The following is a 15,654-nucleotide window of genomic DNA, read 5'->3' on the forward strand; positions in this document are numbered from 1 at the left end:
CATGTTTCCTGTTTCTTCTAAAAGGCATAGCATTTTAGTGACAGAATAACCCTAGGACAGTGGTGGCGAACCTATGGCATGCGTGCCACAGCGGGCACACAAAGGCCTCTCTGTCGATACGCGAGCCAAGTCACCCCAGCATCACCCCAGCAGCTGAGCATCAGATAACAGTGCGCATAGGGGCCATGCGCATGCTCGGAAAGGAGTAGTAGCATCAGGCAATGATGTCACAAGCTGTGACTCATTAGCTGTGACTTGTCTGAGCTTTCACATGGGTCAGTCCACTGCCAAGGATATTTGCTTGAACTGGCTGTGAGTTGTTTTTTCTAAATTAAAACCTCAGTGTTCAGGTTTTATTGCAGTGTTGGCACTTTGAAATAAATAAGTGGGTTTTGGGTTGCAGTTTGGGCACTTGGTCTCTAAAACGTTCGCCATCACTGCCCTAGGAGGAAGGGCGAGATGAGCTGCCAAAGGCTACTAAGGAAATTCATGGTTGAGAATGGTTTAAAGCTAGATTCCTCTCACAAGCCCAATACTCTGTTTGCTGCAATACCTTGCCTGTTAATTGGGTGATTATGCTAACTTGGTATCTTTTGCTTGGTAGCTTTTAATTTTGATCCTAAAAATTGAGGAATACTGCTTGAAATAAAATGGTGATTATACTAATTAGTGTATTTAGACATTGTATTTGGCTGACGGAAGGAGGCATCTGGAGTGAAATCTAATCTTGTGTGAACAGACTTCCAGTTGTCTCTTACCATGCAATCATCTAGGCTTTCCTCCAGAAAGCTGCTCCAGAAGGTCCTCCATCCATCCGGAGAAGAGTTTGATAGCATGCTTTGTCCTTTTTCCACTGAGGGATGTCCTTCCAACAGCAGAAGGGATCACTGGATTCCTCCTTAGTGGCTTTTAGGCCTTACTAGATGTTGTAGACTTGCCAGGGCACATTAAATATACTTTGGGGAGGTCAGAATGATAGCATAGAAGTATCTTGAACCTGTATGCTAGTTGCTTTAGCCAAGAGTCCAGTGTGCTGCTAGTCACCTTAATAAAGCTTCTTCTTTGCTGTTTTACCTGGTTTCCTTTTTAACATAAATGTAATTATGGCTTAATTGTGGCTCTATTTTTCAGTTAAATCCTTCAAAATTAGAAAAAAATGAAGATGTAAATACTAATTTAGCACATTTGCTGAGCATTCTTTCAGAGCTGGTGGAGAAAATATTCATGGCTGCAGAAATATTACCTCCGTAAGTTCATCAACAACATTGTAAAAACTATTTAGACCTCCCCGTTTTGAGTTCAGTCCTGTATTTATACACTCATTCTCTGTCCTGATGAATTTACTTCAAGCATTATTGTTTATCTGCATATCTTTAATGTGGATTGGACCCATGATCAAATCAGTCTTGTTCGTGCTCACAGAAGGTGCCTGAGCTTGGGGAAAATCCTTCCCTTTTTCACAGTCCACCCAATTTATCAAGATTCCAGCCTTCCATGTAGCACTTTTAGGAAGCTGGAAGGGCTGTCTGGTGTGTGTGTGTGTGGGACGGGCGGGGGGGAGATCTTCCACTTGTTCAGTTGCTCAAACTTAAATATGATCCAGCCCAGAATTCTGAATGCACTCTGTCAGAAGATTATCTAGTTGGATCCAGAATTTCATTCTGCTGGGTTCTGCACAGAATACTTCCACTGGTGAAAAGAAGAAGGCAATTTTGCTTCTCTGATTAGGCCAAAACCAAATCCAAGTTACTTTATGACTAATTGTATTGGGTTTTTCCCCTATAGCAGTGGTGATGAACCTATGGCACGGGTGCCGCAGTGGGCACGCAGAGCCCTCTCTGTCGGCACACAAGCCAAGTCGCCCCAGCAGCTGAGCATCAGATAACAGCGCACATAGGGCCCATGCGCATGCTTGGAAAGGAGTAGTGGCACAAGGTGATGATGTCACAAGCCATGACTCATTAGCAGCGACTTGTCCGAGCTTTTGCATGGGTGGTCAGTGCGCTGCCAAGGAGATATATATATATATATATTTGCTTGGACTGGCTGTGAGTTTTTTTCTAAACTAAAACCTCAATATGTGGTTTTGATTGCAGTGTTGGCACTTTGCGATAAATAAGTGGGTTTGGGTTGCAGTTTGGGCACTCGGTCTCTAAAAGGTTCTCCATCACTGCCCTATAGTTTCTTGTTATATCATGCATAGGTTAAGATGACACATAGTACTAAGCCATGGGAGCTTCCAGGCTTTATCCTTCCAGGGTAAATGACTGCTCTGGAGTGGGGGAGGCTTTCAGTGGGACTATAGCAGGGTGTAAACAGACAATTGTCCTCCATGTTCTTGTATAGATCCTGACCACACCTCTTACCCACATCTACTATTTAAAAAGATATATGAAACTTGAAGTGTTGCACTTGGTATAGCATGACCAAAGGTCTTTTTTGAGTCATGACTTTCTATATGCACTAATTCAGTCCAGCATCTAATGAGAGCTAGATTGAAATACTACATGTTTCTCTTGGCACTTTTGCATCCACGTGCGGGTGCGTACACACACACACACACACACACACACACACACGGGGTACAAAAATGTATATACATTTTAAGAGATGTTATCTATATTACTTTTTGAAGTTGAATTGAATTACAGTAGCAAAGTGTCGTATGACATTCACTCAAAAGATGGCATTAATCAAATGAATGCTAGTGTCACCATGGGACAGTTTTTAATACTTTTTTTTGCTTTCTTAAAATGTATATATATATATATTTGGCACCCTCTGTATATATGAGAAGTAGAAAGTTGTGTGAACCTCAAGGCTTTGGCACTGCATGACCTTGACAAATGTGTCGAAATGAATTTGGATGTGTCCTTTCATTTTAACAATTTTCAGGGAAATGGCTCTGGTAGTCTGTTAATTAAAAAGCATTGAAAAGTTTTGTAGCACCGTAAAAAAAATCAAAAGGTTTATTCTGGCATAAGCCTTTGTGGACTCTGTCAACTTCATTAGATGCAGCATCCATGAAAGCTTATGCCAAAATAAATTTTGAACTTTTAATTGCCCTGAGTTTCTTTGTTGACTTTGATTTAATTAATAGTTTTTTATATATGTATGGGTGCAACTTTCTGAAGTAATGTATACATAATGCTTTGATTTTTCCAGATGGGATCTTTAACATTATATTCACCTGTTCCTAATGAATAGTAGTTAGCTGTTTGTTGTGAAACAGCCAGAGAGCTTGGCTGTTGCATGGTCAAGGAATGGAGTAAATGAAATATTACATTATTTCATTTAGGTTTTTTTACCATATTATTTTTGGCAGGACATTGAGGTATATTTATGGATGTTTACAAAAATCTGTTCAGAACAAGTGGCCAACTAACACAACCATGAGGACAAGAGTGGTTAGGTAAGTTGTTCTTTGATTTTGTTCTATTTTTTTCTTTAGATATAGTAGTTTAAAATGTTCAGCTTCAGAGTAGTTATTTCAAAGCTGGTTTGACCAGCATGTTTTGCATGGAAAAGTTTCCAAGTTCAGTCTTGGTGTATCACCAGCGGAAAAAAAAAAATCAGATAATCTACTAGGGAAGACCTCGGGCATAGACTGGTAGAACCACTACCAGCTGGAATAGATACTACAGGGGTAGTAGGATCCTAAACAAGTATTTTCATAAATATTTTTGTTCTTGCTCAAAATCAAGATATGTTCTTGATTTTCTTCTTTCAGTGGCTTCGTTTTTCTTCGACTGATTTGCCCAGCCATTCTGAATCCAAGGATGTTTACTATCATCTCAGGTAAATGTTTTAGTGTTAAATATTTATGGTTAGAGTAACAAGCTATTTATATTCAGCTTGCAGTGCAGTGCTTAGAAAATAAATTTGGATCGCTTAGGAAGTGTTCATTGTAAATGATAGAATTTGGAGGCTTGAAGAAGGAATATAATGGGCTTAATGTTGATGAGTTGGGCCTTATAGGGCCTATCAGCTACACTCCTCAATTTATTGCTGTAGTTCCAGGATGCTTTTGTTTGCAGCAACATAATCTTTTAGAATGCATTGCAGTAGAAATGCAGAAAGTATTGCAGTAATCTAACTTGGGGCTTAGAACGAATTTGAGTAACCACTAGGTAGTTGAATTGCTATGCATTTGTGCCCCTTCAATGTTAAAAATATGTTTTCATTCTAGATCTTAAAAGGGAAATGGATGTTGCTGCAAGCTTGCTAATTGTATTGCTCGAATGGAACAGTTTGGACAGTCATTGTATCTGTGATTCCAGTGATCCTGTGAACTGTCCATTGTCCTTCCTTTTGTCTTAGATTTGGGGTTTCACCTCAGTCAGCGCTTGAGGGTGAGGGAGGCTTCGCTTGGAAGAAAATGGAAGGAATGTCACTGCTTACATATGTGCTCTGTGCTAGGTTGGCTTGCTAGCCAAACCTATCAATAACTGAATTATAATGTAATAATAATTTGTAAATTTCAAACTGTTTCTCTCAGATTCTCCTTCTCCTACTGCTGCAAGGACATTGACGCTGGTCGCCAAATCTGTGCAGAATTTAGCTAATTTGGTTGAGTTCGGAGCTAAGGTAAAAATGTTTAGACATGTATGAAGTTGAGGCTAACTGCATGTTAGGCTGTTAGTGAAGGATCATGTATAATCTATTCCCTGTTACCTGTAGTAGCCTCTAACTTTAGTGGCGTTACCATCGCTCATTAGCATAGTGTCTGTGCTCTTCTTCGAGGTCTCTGTGCAGCATATATACGGACTTTCACACCTGTGCAGAGCCTAAAATTGGGTAAAGCTTCTACAGCTAAGTGTTTATTTTGGATGGAAGCACCTTCCCTTCCTGTTCCCAGGAAGCATAGGGAGGGGTTCCTGCCCATCCCCTCTATTCCTTTTTGACTGTCATCGTGCTTAGACTGGGAATCACTTCTCTAATTTCTCATCTTTGGGTATTTATAACTTACTGCCGTGTTCCCCTTTTTCTCCCTTCCCATCCTTATCCTTGACAATCCTTGCTCTGTTTCTCACTCTATCAAAAACAAAAACCCCAAACCCCTCTCCAAGAATATTTTCTTCACCTCATTTTTCTATCAACTGCTCCACTCCCCAAGGGCCCATCCTTCCATATCCATGATGATGGATTCCCAACCCCCACTCAAGCAATGGTGCCAGCAATCACTGGACACCCAGAAGCACAGGTGCTGCATGTGTCCTGCTAGGCCACCAACCCCCACCACCAAATCCCCCAAGAACCCTGGAATCCCCAGAGGAGCCCTCCATCGTGCCACAAACCAAGCCGGGAGAGGATCCTGCAGCATCTCCAGACCATCCCTCCCACACTTCTGTGCATTACCAGGAACCAACGTCACTTGTATTGCCTCTGAGAGACCCACCAGCACTTCCATCCAAGGCAGATTCAGTGCCAGTCCACACCTCTCTCCAGCCCAGAGGACTACAAATCAGATGTGGAGTTGATGGTCTCCCTACAACTATCAGAGCTTTCCCCAGACATGGTAATTTTTGTTCAGGACTCTGCGTCCCCTTGGAGGAAAAAGGACGCTTTATGTAGCAGGTGCTTCAGATGATCAAGGACCTAGGGCTTGAAACAGAATGGTCATAGGACCAGGTTGCCAAGCTAATCTATGATGCCCTGGGTTCCAAAGGCTCTACATTTCTGGCTATTCCTTTCCTACTGGCCCTGATCCAGATGGTCAAGAGGTCCTGAAATTCCCCTGCAGCTTCCCTCTTTACATCACAGAAGGCAGAGTCTACTTACTGAGTGCTCTACGGGGATGTGCATTTCTTGTCCCAGCACCCAAAACCTAACTTCATTATAGTCAAGTCTGCACAGGGGACCTCACAGAGACAATCCTTAGCTCCAGTGAACTATGAGGAATACTGCCTTGATGGTCTAGTAAGGAGGCGTGGGAAACAATAGCAGTAGACTCAAAGGACTTGTCTGTAGTGGAAAAAAGCTACAGAACTGAGTTCAACAGCCTCTCTCCCCTTGGTACTATCAGGCACACAACCCTGTCCTCAACCTTTCTTTAACATCCTACTCTCCAAAGGAGCTATCGAGAGGGTCCACCACCATAACCATACCAGGTGTTTCTGCTCCAGACCCTTTACTTTACTGAGATGGGATGGAGGACTCAGACTGATCTTGGATTTCAGAGGTTTCCACTGATTCATCACAGTCTGAAAGTTTAGAATGGTCTTCCTGCAAGGCAGCCTTCTACTATTTCAGCAGAGAAACTAGTTCACCTCAGTCGACTTAAAGGATGCCCATTTTCACATTACAATCCACAAAAACTAGACATTTTGAATGTTTACTTATCAGGGAGATCTTTCAATTCATGGTCCTCCCACTTGGCCTTTCCACAGCACCGAGGGTTTTCACAAACAGTATGGTGGTGGTCTGTGCACACCTGTGGCTCCAAGGAGTCCAAATCTTCCCATACCTCAATGACTTCCTGGTACCTCCAACTAAGGCAGGTACAGCACTCAATCTTCACCCCAAGCTCACTACTACAGACCCTGGGGCTATGTCTGAAGTACAGTAAATCTCTTCTATCCCCCTCCCACTCGGTATTGTTCATAGGGTCCTGCCTCAACTTGACCAGAGCAAAAGCAGTCCTGTGACAGCGCTTCAAGGCTTGGCTGTCATCCGCACAAGGAAACATGCCACAGCCCACAAGATCCAGAAACTCCTCAGCCTCATGGCAGCCATGGTGGTAGTGGTCTGTTTTTCAAGGCCGTGGATGACACCTCTACAATTTTGGTTGATCCACAACTGCAGCATAGAAGATGACCCACACAACACCCTGCTAAACATCCCACCCTCAGTCTGGAACAGCTTACTCTGGTGGCCATTCCGTGCAGCCTCATAACTGGTGTCAGCTTACTTGCCCCAGAACCCAAAATCGGTGTCACAGTGGATGTCTCCAATTCAGCAAAAACCTATGAACACAAGGCATGTGGGACTGCCACAAGGAAAAACATCTCATCAACTTTCTAGAGATGCTAGCCATACAAAAAGCACTCATCTCCTTCCAGAACACGCTACTGGGCTAGCACATGCAGATTGCCATGGACATCACAATAGTGATGTACTGTCTCAACAAGCAGAGAAGCATGTGATCCATCCCACTCACCAATCTTGCTATAACTATCTGGAATTAGTGAATAACATCACCATCATGGCAAGCCACATGGCAGGCAAGGACAACATCCTGGCCAATACCCTCAGTCACATAAGCCTGGATACCCATGAGTGAGAGATGGGCAAGATGGTCCTACAAGACAGACCTACACAACAAATGTGGACCACCATCAGAGGACCTCTTTGCCTTTCCCCAAACTGAGCTTGCCCCAAATTCTACTCCAGAGTAGGACAAGGGACTGATTCCCTTGGGGACACCTTCTTCCTCAAACGGAACAGCACCCTATATCATATCTTCCCACCATTTTTCCTGATCACTAGGATGATCTCCAGGATCCAGAAGGACTTGCACCTTCATCACCCCTTGGTGACCGAGGCAGCTATGGTTCTCCCAATTCCTCCAATGTTCTGGGGTGTATCTCTCCCACCACCCAGTGTGACCCTGTCACCTGAGGTGTCAGCCATATTGGATGCAACCCTTAAACCCTCCACAAGAAAATACTGAGGCTAAGTGGAACCCCTTCACCATACATATACACACCAGGAAGGCTTCAAGTCCTCCATGGAACAAATTGCCTACAAACCTACTTTCAGTACCACCTCGATACATGTTTACTTGGCAGCAGTCTCCTCCTCCCATCCTGCTATCGAGGGGGCATCTGTCTTCACACATTCACTGCCATGCAGATTCCTGAGAGGATTCTGCAGCATTGTTCCCTCTGCTCAGCCCTGCACCCCTAGCATGGAGCCTCTTTGTGTGGGGCCCTCACCAGGAAGCCCTTTGAGCCCCTAGCCACAACAGACCTACACCTTCTGTCTCAGAAGGTGGTCTTTCTAGTAGCTATCCTGTTGGCCCTTGGCACCCTTTGGGTAGACCCCCAGTCCTACCACAGGGATGAGGCTCTATGTGGACCATGCCTTCTGCCCAAGATCCCCTTCTCTTTCCACTTCAGCCAAAACATTGTGCTTCCCACTTTCTTTGCCAACCCATCCACACCAATAGAGTCCACTCTGCACCTTCTCAACATAAGGAGGGGTCTCTCCTTCTAAGAAGTCCAGAACTGAGCAACTTCATCACTCACTCAGACTCTTTGTGGGCTATGACAGGCAAAAGAAAGGGAATCCAGTCTCCTCACAGAGACTCTCATCATGGATCTCCAACACCATCCGCCTCGCATATGAAATGCCAGCCCCCAATGCACCTTGTGACCTTGGGCCCACTCCACATGAGCCCTAGCTACATCTTCATCCCTCCTCGCTGGGGTCCAACTCCAGGGCATCTATAAAGCTGCCAATGTGGTTTACACCCTCAACTTCCATTAGGCACTGTTGGCTAGATATTTACACAAGAGCACCATGTACCTTCAGCAGGGCAGTATTCTCTTCTACAGTGACGAGAACTCCCTCCATCCTCTCCAGAGTAAGCTAGCTAGTTGCCTATATGTGTGCTGCACAGAGACCAGGAAGAAGAAAGGCAGGTTGCTTACCTGTAATTGACATATGTGTGGTCATCTGTGCATTCACACTCGGTAAGTGGGGCCAGAACCCACTCTCTGGCCCCACTTGCTGTTGTCTTTTCTTAACAGTGACTCTTTACTGTCCATGGATGCTTGGGACTGGAACTGGGCCCCTCCTCACCTGCCCCTTATTTCAGAAATCCATGGTGGTCTCCATAGGTGTTGAGGGGATGGGCAGGAAGCCCTCCTTGTGCTTCCTGGGAACAGGAAGGAGAGGCACTTATGCCAAAGATGAATGCTTAGTGGTAGCTTTTCCCAGTTCTAGGCTCAGCGCAGGTGCAAAAGTCTGTATGTGTGAATGTACAGATGACCACTTGAAGAAAGACAGTTAAAGGTAAGCAACCTGCCTTTGCATGCAAAAGTTCCCAAATCCAGACTTGGTGTATCACCAGTGAAAAGAATGAGGCAATCAGTTAGGGAAGACCTTAGCCCTGCCAGTTGGAGTAGATACTGCTGAGGTAGATGGACCATGATCTGACTTGAAATGAAGTAACTTCAGATCCCTGAATGGCAATAATTCATGCCAAAAGGTTGGAGAGAATCTACTGGGACTAACTTAAGTAGTAGCTACTTTTCTTATACTGTCTGGAAGTAGTCCCTCTACTTTCTGGCTGACTGAAGAAGAACCACAACCACCTGAGAGAAAAAGGAATGTAGCTATGTGGAACGCTAACACCTGTATCATCAGCAATCATTTGAAATTGTAACTGATGCCAGGCATGAATTTTGAAAAATGTAACTCTTGAATAAACAAATGTGCTAGAATTTGAAAAAAGAAAAGAATAAAAATGAAATGCATAAAGCTGTGGTTGCTCTACTCCTGGGCTTGATCATCGCAGTGGCCAGACTCCTACAATCAGGGGAGGAAAAGAAATGGGTGGCTTGCTTTTTGTACCCTATGCATGCTGGCCATACACGGCCTCATTTTCATAATTATCTCTGCCAGCTGCAGGTTGCTGTATTGCCTGAGTTGGGTGGGGCTGGCTTCCAAAGCTCCCTGCATTGTATGGCTTGTTCTAGGGTTCCTGGGTAGCCTGGAAGCCACCTCTGCCACTCACCAGTGGGCTGGGCTGCAGGTACGTGATAAACCTGTTTGCACAGCTGCACTTGCTCTCAGTTTGCATCCATTCAAACTGCTGGCTTTAACCTTTAGAGCATGGGTCCTCAAACTACGGCCCACGGGCCGCATCCAGCCTGCCATGCCCATTTATCTGGCTTGCCGCCTTGGTTTTGGACTTCCTGCGCCTGCTGCTGCCTGCCTCGCCACACATGTGCGCGCCCGCTGCCTCACCAGCCCGTGCCCACGGGCACCCCCGCTTCACCAGCCTGCCCCCACCACCACCACCTTTCAACTGGCTCCCTGTTGAAAAAGTTTGAGGACCCCTGCTTTAGAGTGTTGCACAGTCCGGAACCTCCTTGCCTTGAGGACTGCCACTCCCACTTGAAGTCCATTCAGCTGGCCTCCTCTTGGCAGACAGGGTTGAATGGCTATACCAGGGTTGGACCATTTTAGCAATTTTACCTCTTCTAAGAGATAGAAAAGATAACAGCATTGTTGTCATTTTGCTAGTCAAGCCTTTTTATTGTGGTTTTTTTTAATTGATAGTTGTGTTTCAGCATAAGCGTCGTGGGAAAAGGGTGTAAATATATCTTACTAGTATAGAAAAAGCAGCTCTGGCATTTAATGTATGCATCAAAATCCTGAAGCCATCACATGCTTCACTAGATACTTGTAGGATAAATAAGGTAATATCAACTTAGTAATTTTAATTTTAGGAGCCCTATATGGAAGGTGTAAATCCTTTTATCAAGAGTAACAAACACCGGATGATCATGTTTTTAGATGAACTTGGGGTAAGAACACTTTTCTACCATCTGTCTTAGTTTTGTAAACATATGCATTAGTTATCCACTTCAGAAATTACCAGAACAAATAAAAATGAAGAAGGCTGCTACAACTGTAACCAGAAGCAGTAGATAATGATATGTATCTATTGGTCTTCAGTATATAAGGGTATTTTTCTGAGACACAGCTTATCCACTTCCTTAAAGTGAAGCAGTGTTTCAGGAAATAGCTTTTCCTTGGCTGTATTTTGATGAACTATATTATAATTTTAATAGAATTACCTTATCACTAAGGCACATTGTCCAACATTTGGTTCTGCTGCCTGTTTTCTCCTGTCTTTCACTAATTTTGTTTTCTCCTTCCCTCCCTGCTCTTTGCCTGCACCCTTCTTTATGTTCTGATAGAACCCCCTTACAAATCTCATAAGCAAGTTATGCCATCACTTTCATACTTGCTGTTGCTGATGTAGGTTAGAATCTCATTTCAGCACACATGTATGTAAAAGAAAATGTACCCTGATTGCAAGTATGATACAATGGGGCAATCCTATGTGATCTCTCATAGGCCGCACAGCATGTCAGCCACTTGCTGAATGCTATTCCTTCCACAACCACAGTTGTCATTCTGAAGTTCATTTAAGATCATTCTCACCTCTGTGCTGCTTAAGTATTCAAACAAGCAGTGTCTGCCATCCTTTGGGGCAAGCATGTGAGTAGCAGCTGTATGAGCAGACACTGCAAGCTCTGCTAGGAAGTAGGAAATGCTTGCTCTAGCAACATATTAAATAAAGTTTATTATTTCTCTGGTACTGTTTTATGAAAGTTGGTCTAAATCTTTTTCTGCTTTTGGTTCAAGAATGTACCTGAACTCCCAGAAACTACAGAGCCCTCTAGAACTGACTTGTCACGGGATCTAGCAGCCCTCCATGAGATTTGTGTGGCACATTCAGACGAGCTTCGAACACTCAGTAATGAGCGAGGGGCAATGCAGGTAAGACCTATCATAGAAAGCAGACTTTTCTCTAAATAATGTATGCTAAGCTCAAATTGCAGACATTGATATCTATATATATAAACTGTTACGGCTGAAGTGCTAGGCAATGGGCTTTGATTCTTCTAACTGCCATTTAGATAGAAATTGCAGTACAGTGTCCCCATGAACCTAACCTCAAGGTGTGAAATTGCACCATATCAGAACAGCTCTGCTTTACACTGAATGCATAACTTTTTATTTTCATTTTGGTATATCAGTTTAATTAGAAAGTTTTAGATTCAGCTTATAAAAATGTGTTCCTCTAGAATTATGTGTTGCCAGAACATGTTATTCTACTTCCTTATTTATCCAATTTTGGAAAGTATTTTATTACCTTAGACTGTAAGTAACTGTATTCACAAGTTTATGTATAAACAGACTACAGGCAGTCTCCAGGTTAAGATCAAATTCTGTTACTGCGAAAATGGAAATTTCTCTTTAAATCAAATTTGTCTGTAAGTCAGATCATGTATAGTTGGCCCTCAGCATTCGCAGAGGTTAGAGGCACAGGACTTGTGGAAGTGGAAAAAACTGGGACTATCTCACCCCATTCCCATCCAAACTCACCAGGGCATCCTCTTTGTCACAAGGAAATTCTGGAGAGATTTCCTTTTCTGGGTGGGTGGGGTAGGAAGGCATGCTTTGGAGGCCCTTCCTCTCTCCCCTTCTGCTTCCTCTCTCTCTATGGTGACAACAGTTTTATGCAGTAATTTTAAACATTAATAGGCTTTGTGGCTGATTGTTCATAAGAATGGTTTGTTCATAACTCAGATGTTTGTAACCCAGGGACTGCCTGCATACATTTAGACTTGGAATTAACATTCATTTTTTAAATACTGAATCGGAAATAGTAAGTCTAAGAAGCTATTTTGCAAATGAAAGCAACATTACAGTGTGAGGTGAAGATGCAAATAAGAGGAGATGCAAAAGTTACTGGAAGATTGGAAAAGTATGGTGTAGTGAATGATTTGGATCAAAACTTGCCCAGAGCCAAGTTCTGCTACCATGGATAGAGAGCAGGGCCAAATTTTGCCATTTCCCCCGTTCTCTGAACATTTGTTCTGAAGGGTTGAGAGACTCTTGAACAAAATAGGAGGTACCACTGAAGGTTACAGAGGGAGTGTGGAATTGGCAGTGTTTTGGCAATTTTCATTTCTGAACCACTGCACAGCTGAAACAGTCTCGGCAAGTTTACAACAGTCCCTAATTACACAATAAAAATGCAGTAGGAATCATAAAATCAGAAAAAGTTTAAAACAACCAAAAAGACTGTAACAAATGGAGTTACAAAAGAGTAGAAACACCAGGAATGGGTAATCTCCCCCAGATCCCAGGGTAGGCAAGCAAGTCTTTAAAGGCCTTGGAAAAGAGGGTTGTCTTAACCTGGTGCTGAAAAGATGACAGATTCAGCACCATCCAGGGTGCACTGAGGATGCTGTCCAATAGACAGGGGTCCACCACAGAGAAAACCCTCTGGGAGTGTAGCTAATCTCCATGCTTTCCTTAGAGGAAGGCACCAGACGTTGAAGATAGTGCCAAATAGATTGTGGTTGGGTGAGGCACTCTGACAGCTATTATATTCCTAAAAAGTATATGACTTTATAGGTTAAAACAAGCACCTTGAATTAGGACTGGGAGCATATAGGCAGACAATGCAAGCGGACCCAAACTGGTCTTACGTGTTCAGACCCTCAAGTCCCGCTTATTTGGCTGCTGCACCAGAATCTGTTCTTTTCCCTCAGTCCCTTTCTACAGCAGGAGCCTCAGGTGGATGTGAATTGCTTCCATTAATGGAATGAACCTTCCTGTTTCTGGAACGGCAGGTGCGGATCCAGGCTACTGCATCTGAAGTGCAGTAAATTGCATTATATAGGATATTGTCAGACCCCAATAAAGGTTTACATAATACATTGCACATTCTGGGTTTTCTTTAAACTTATTAAAGCTATGGAGGCAAAGGCATTCTGACATACAATATGTAGTTAGACTAGATGGTGTTTACATCCTTTCCATAGTCAATTCTAAGGCTTAAAACAAATACACTGATTTGATCCTTTAAAGCATCAAGAAACGCTGTGGATCAAAAGTACTGCAGAGTTACTTCAAATAATACATGGAAAAGTGTTGCTATTGCCTTAATTATCTATTTCTTTTTTTTAACAGCATGTGTTAAAGAAGCTGCTGGCAATTACAGAACTGCTTCAACAAAAGCAAAATCAGTATTCAGTGTCTAACAACATCAGGTAGCAGCTTTCTGCATGATCCAACACAACTTTCATCAATATCATTTCCTCCTTGCTCTTGCCAAAAATAGCACACACATTTCACATTTCCAGTGATGTGTGAACTATGCAAAAAATAAAAATAAAAATAAAGAACCTGTTGTTGGTGACTGACCATACCAGCAGCTTTAAGCTATCTGTGCAGGACACTTGCACTTTCTTCCACTTGGAACTAGTTTTCACAACCTCTGAGCCTTGGTGTACAGATCACCTTCCACAAAGAAAATGCTGTGACTGTCCCTTTGAACTTTAAAGTTATTTCAACACTTCCAGTTGCCAAAGTCTTGCTATATTTGGGAAAAACTCATAGTCAACTGCCAAGGAAATGTTTTGACAGCAAAGTAAAACTGGATAGAAATAATTTACTGTAATTTGACTGGTTACAACAAGTATACTAGGATTGTTCAACCACTTTAGTTTGTATTTACAGCTTCCAGACTTTGATAGGAAACCTTTGCTGTACACTTTTTATACCATTCTATTCTTGTTTAGAGTTGTACTGAAAGAATATGCAGACTGGGGTTTGTCAGCTTTGTTTTTTTTAATGTGCCATTTATTATTTTGAATATTTTTTCCATCAAGGACTGTATATTCAGATAAATCACAAAGCTTTTGTAAAATGTTTACAATAGTAAATAATTTGGATTCAGTAAATTTATTGATTATTGTATCAGCATGCATGCATTCATTAAATAATTTTATAGCATACATATGGCTGTTTGTGTAATGACTCAAACTCAGTTATTAACAAGCAAACATGCAATCCATGTACAGGTGAGACTTGAAGAAGAGTTTATCTTAATCTGCAAATTCTTTTCTGGGAAATGGCCCAGACTGGATAATCTGTTACCTTCATTTTTATATTGCCAAATAGCCATAGGAGCAAAAGGAGGTAGGCTTTTTGGGAAAAGAGACTGAAGCATTATTTTCCCACGCCACACACTTCATTCCCAGTCTAGCAGATAAACCAAATTCCTTCATTGGATAAAGCAATTTGATAAAGTACTGGAACACTACTAGCTGGGAAGGACAGGAACTTAATAAAAGAAAAAAAGCATGAGCAGAAGGGCACTGGCCATTAAAGGCAGTATAACGTAAAATAATTAAAATGATGCCATGTTATGAGTATTTAAGCATACCAGATGTCATTGAACACAAACTGTAGTATAACTTTCATCCAACAAACACTCATAGTTAGCTTAACTTATCCAGTTGGGAGATGACCTCTACAGTACTTAGTTGCTTTTTTCACAAGACTAACTCAAATGCTCTTCGCTGCTGTGGAGAATAATGCAACATGATGGGATATGAATTCATGCATGGCTAAGTATAGCACTATTTCATTTGTTGACTGTCCTATACATTGAGACACATAATAGGATATGAGCTTTGTTTTCAGACAATCATACAGTGTGCAGAAGAACTCTATACAACCATGTCCACAGCTGCAGTTTAGTTCTTTCTGGAATATGATTATGTCTTCTAGCTAAACAATCAACTTTTACTGATACCTGAGTTCTGCAAATTCTTTCCTTCACTATGGAAAAACTGTCTTGCAGATACTTTGCAAGCTAATTTTTTTTAAAATCGTAGCATAGCATGGGCAAGAATGGCTAATAATCACCCTATCCATATATATTTGGAAGTATAAAATGTGCGCACCAAGACCAAGGAGGCTGCCATGTATCACTGTGTGTTCCACAGGTATCAAAAATTGCCATATTCTGACAAATCTGAGCCCAGCCCTGATTTAATTTGCTCATACAGGAATTTCTTTTGGTATATGCTGGTACCACTTACACAGCTTCTG

General features: G+C 42.4%; 1 protein-coding gene across 1 annotated transcript in view; it reads left to right on the forward strand.

Annotated features, from left to right (window-relative positions):
* RASA1 (RAS p21 protein activator 1) overlaps positions 1–14,552 on the forward strand; it is a 72,301-nt gene extending 57,749 nt beyond the window's left edge. Inside the window, exons 19-25 of the mRNA XM_044445893.1 lie at positions 1,132–1,247; positions 3,326–3,412; positions 3,731–3,798; positions 4,499–4,587; positions 10,461–10,538; positions 11,386–11,520; positions 13,726–14,552. Of these exons, the coding sequence (XP_044301828.1) occupies positions 1,132–1,247; positions 3,326–3,412; positions 3,731–3,798; positions 4,499–4,587; positions 10,461–10,538; positions 11,386–11,520; positions 13,726–13,809 (657 nt within the window). The 3' untranslated portion in view covers positions 13,810–14,552. The remainder of the gene's footprint in view (positions 1–1,131; positions 1,248–3,325; positions 3,413–3,730; positions 3,799–4,498; positions 4,588–10,460; positions 10,539–11,385; positions 11,521–13,725) is intronic.
* Positions 14,553–15,654: the final 1,102 nt, after the last annotated feature.

This window comes from Varanus komodoensis, unplaced genomic scaffold (assembly GCF_004798865.1).
Source record: "Varanus komodoensis strain SLA01 unplaced genomic scaffold, ASM479886v1 scaffold5, whole genome shotgun sequence".
Lineage (NCBI taxonomy): Eukaryota > Metazoa > Chordata > Lepidosauria > Squamata > Varanidae > Varanus > Varanus komodoensis.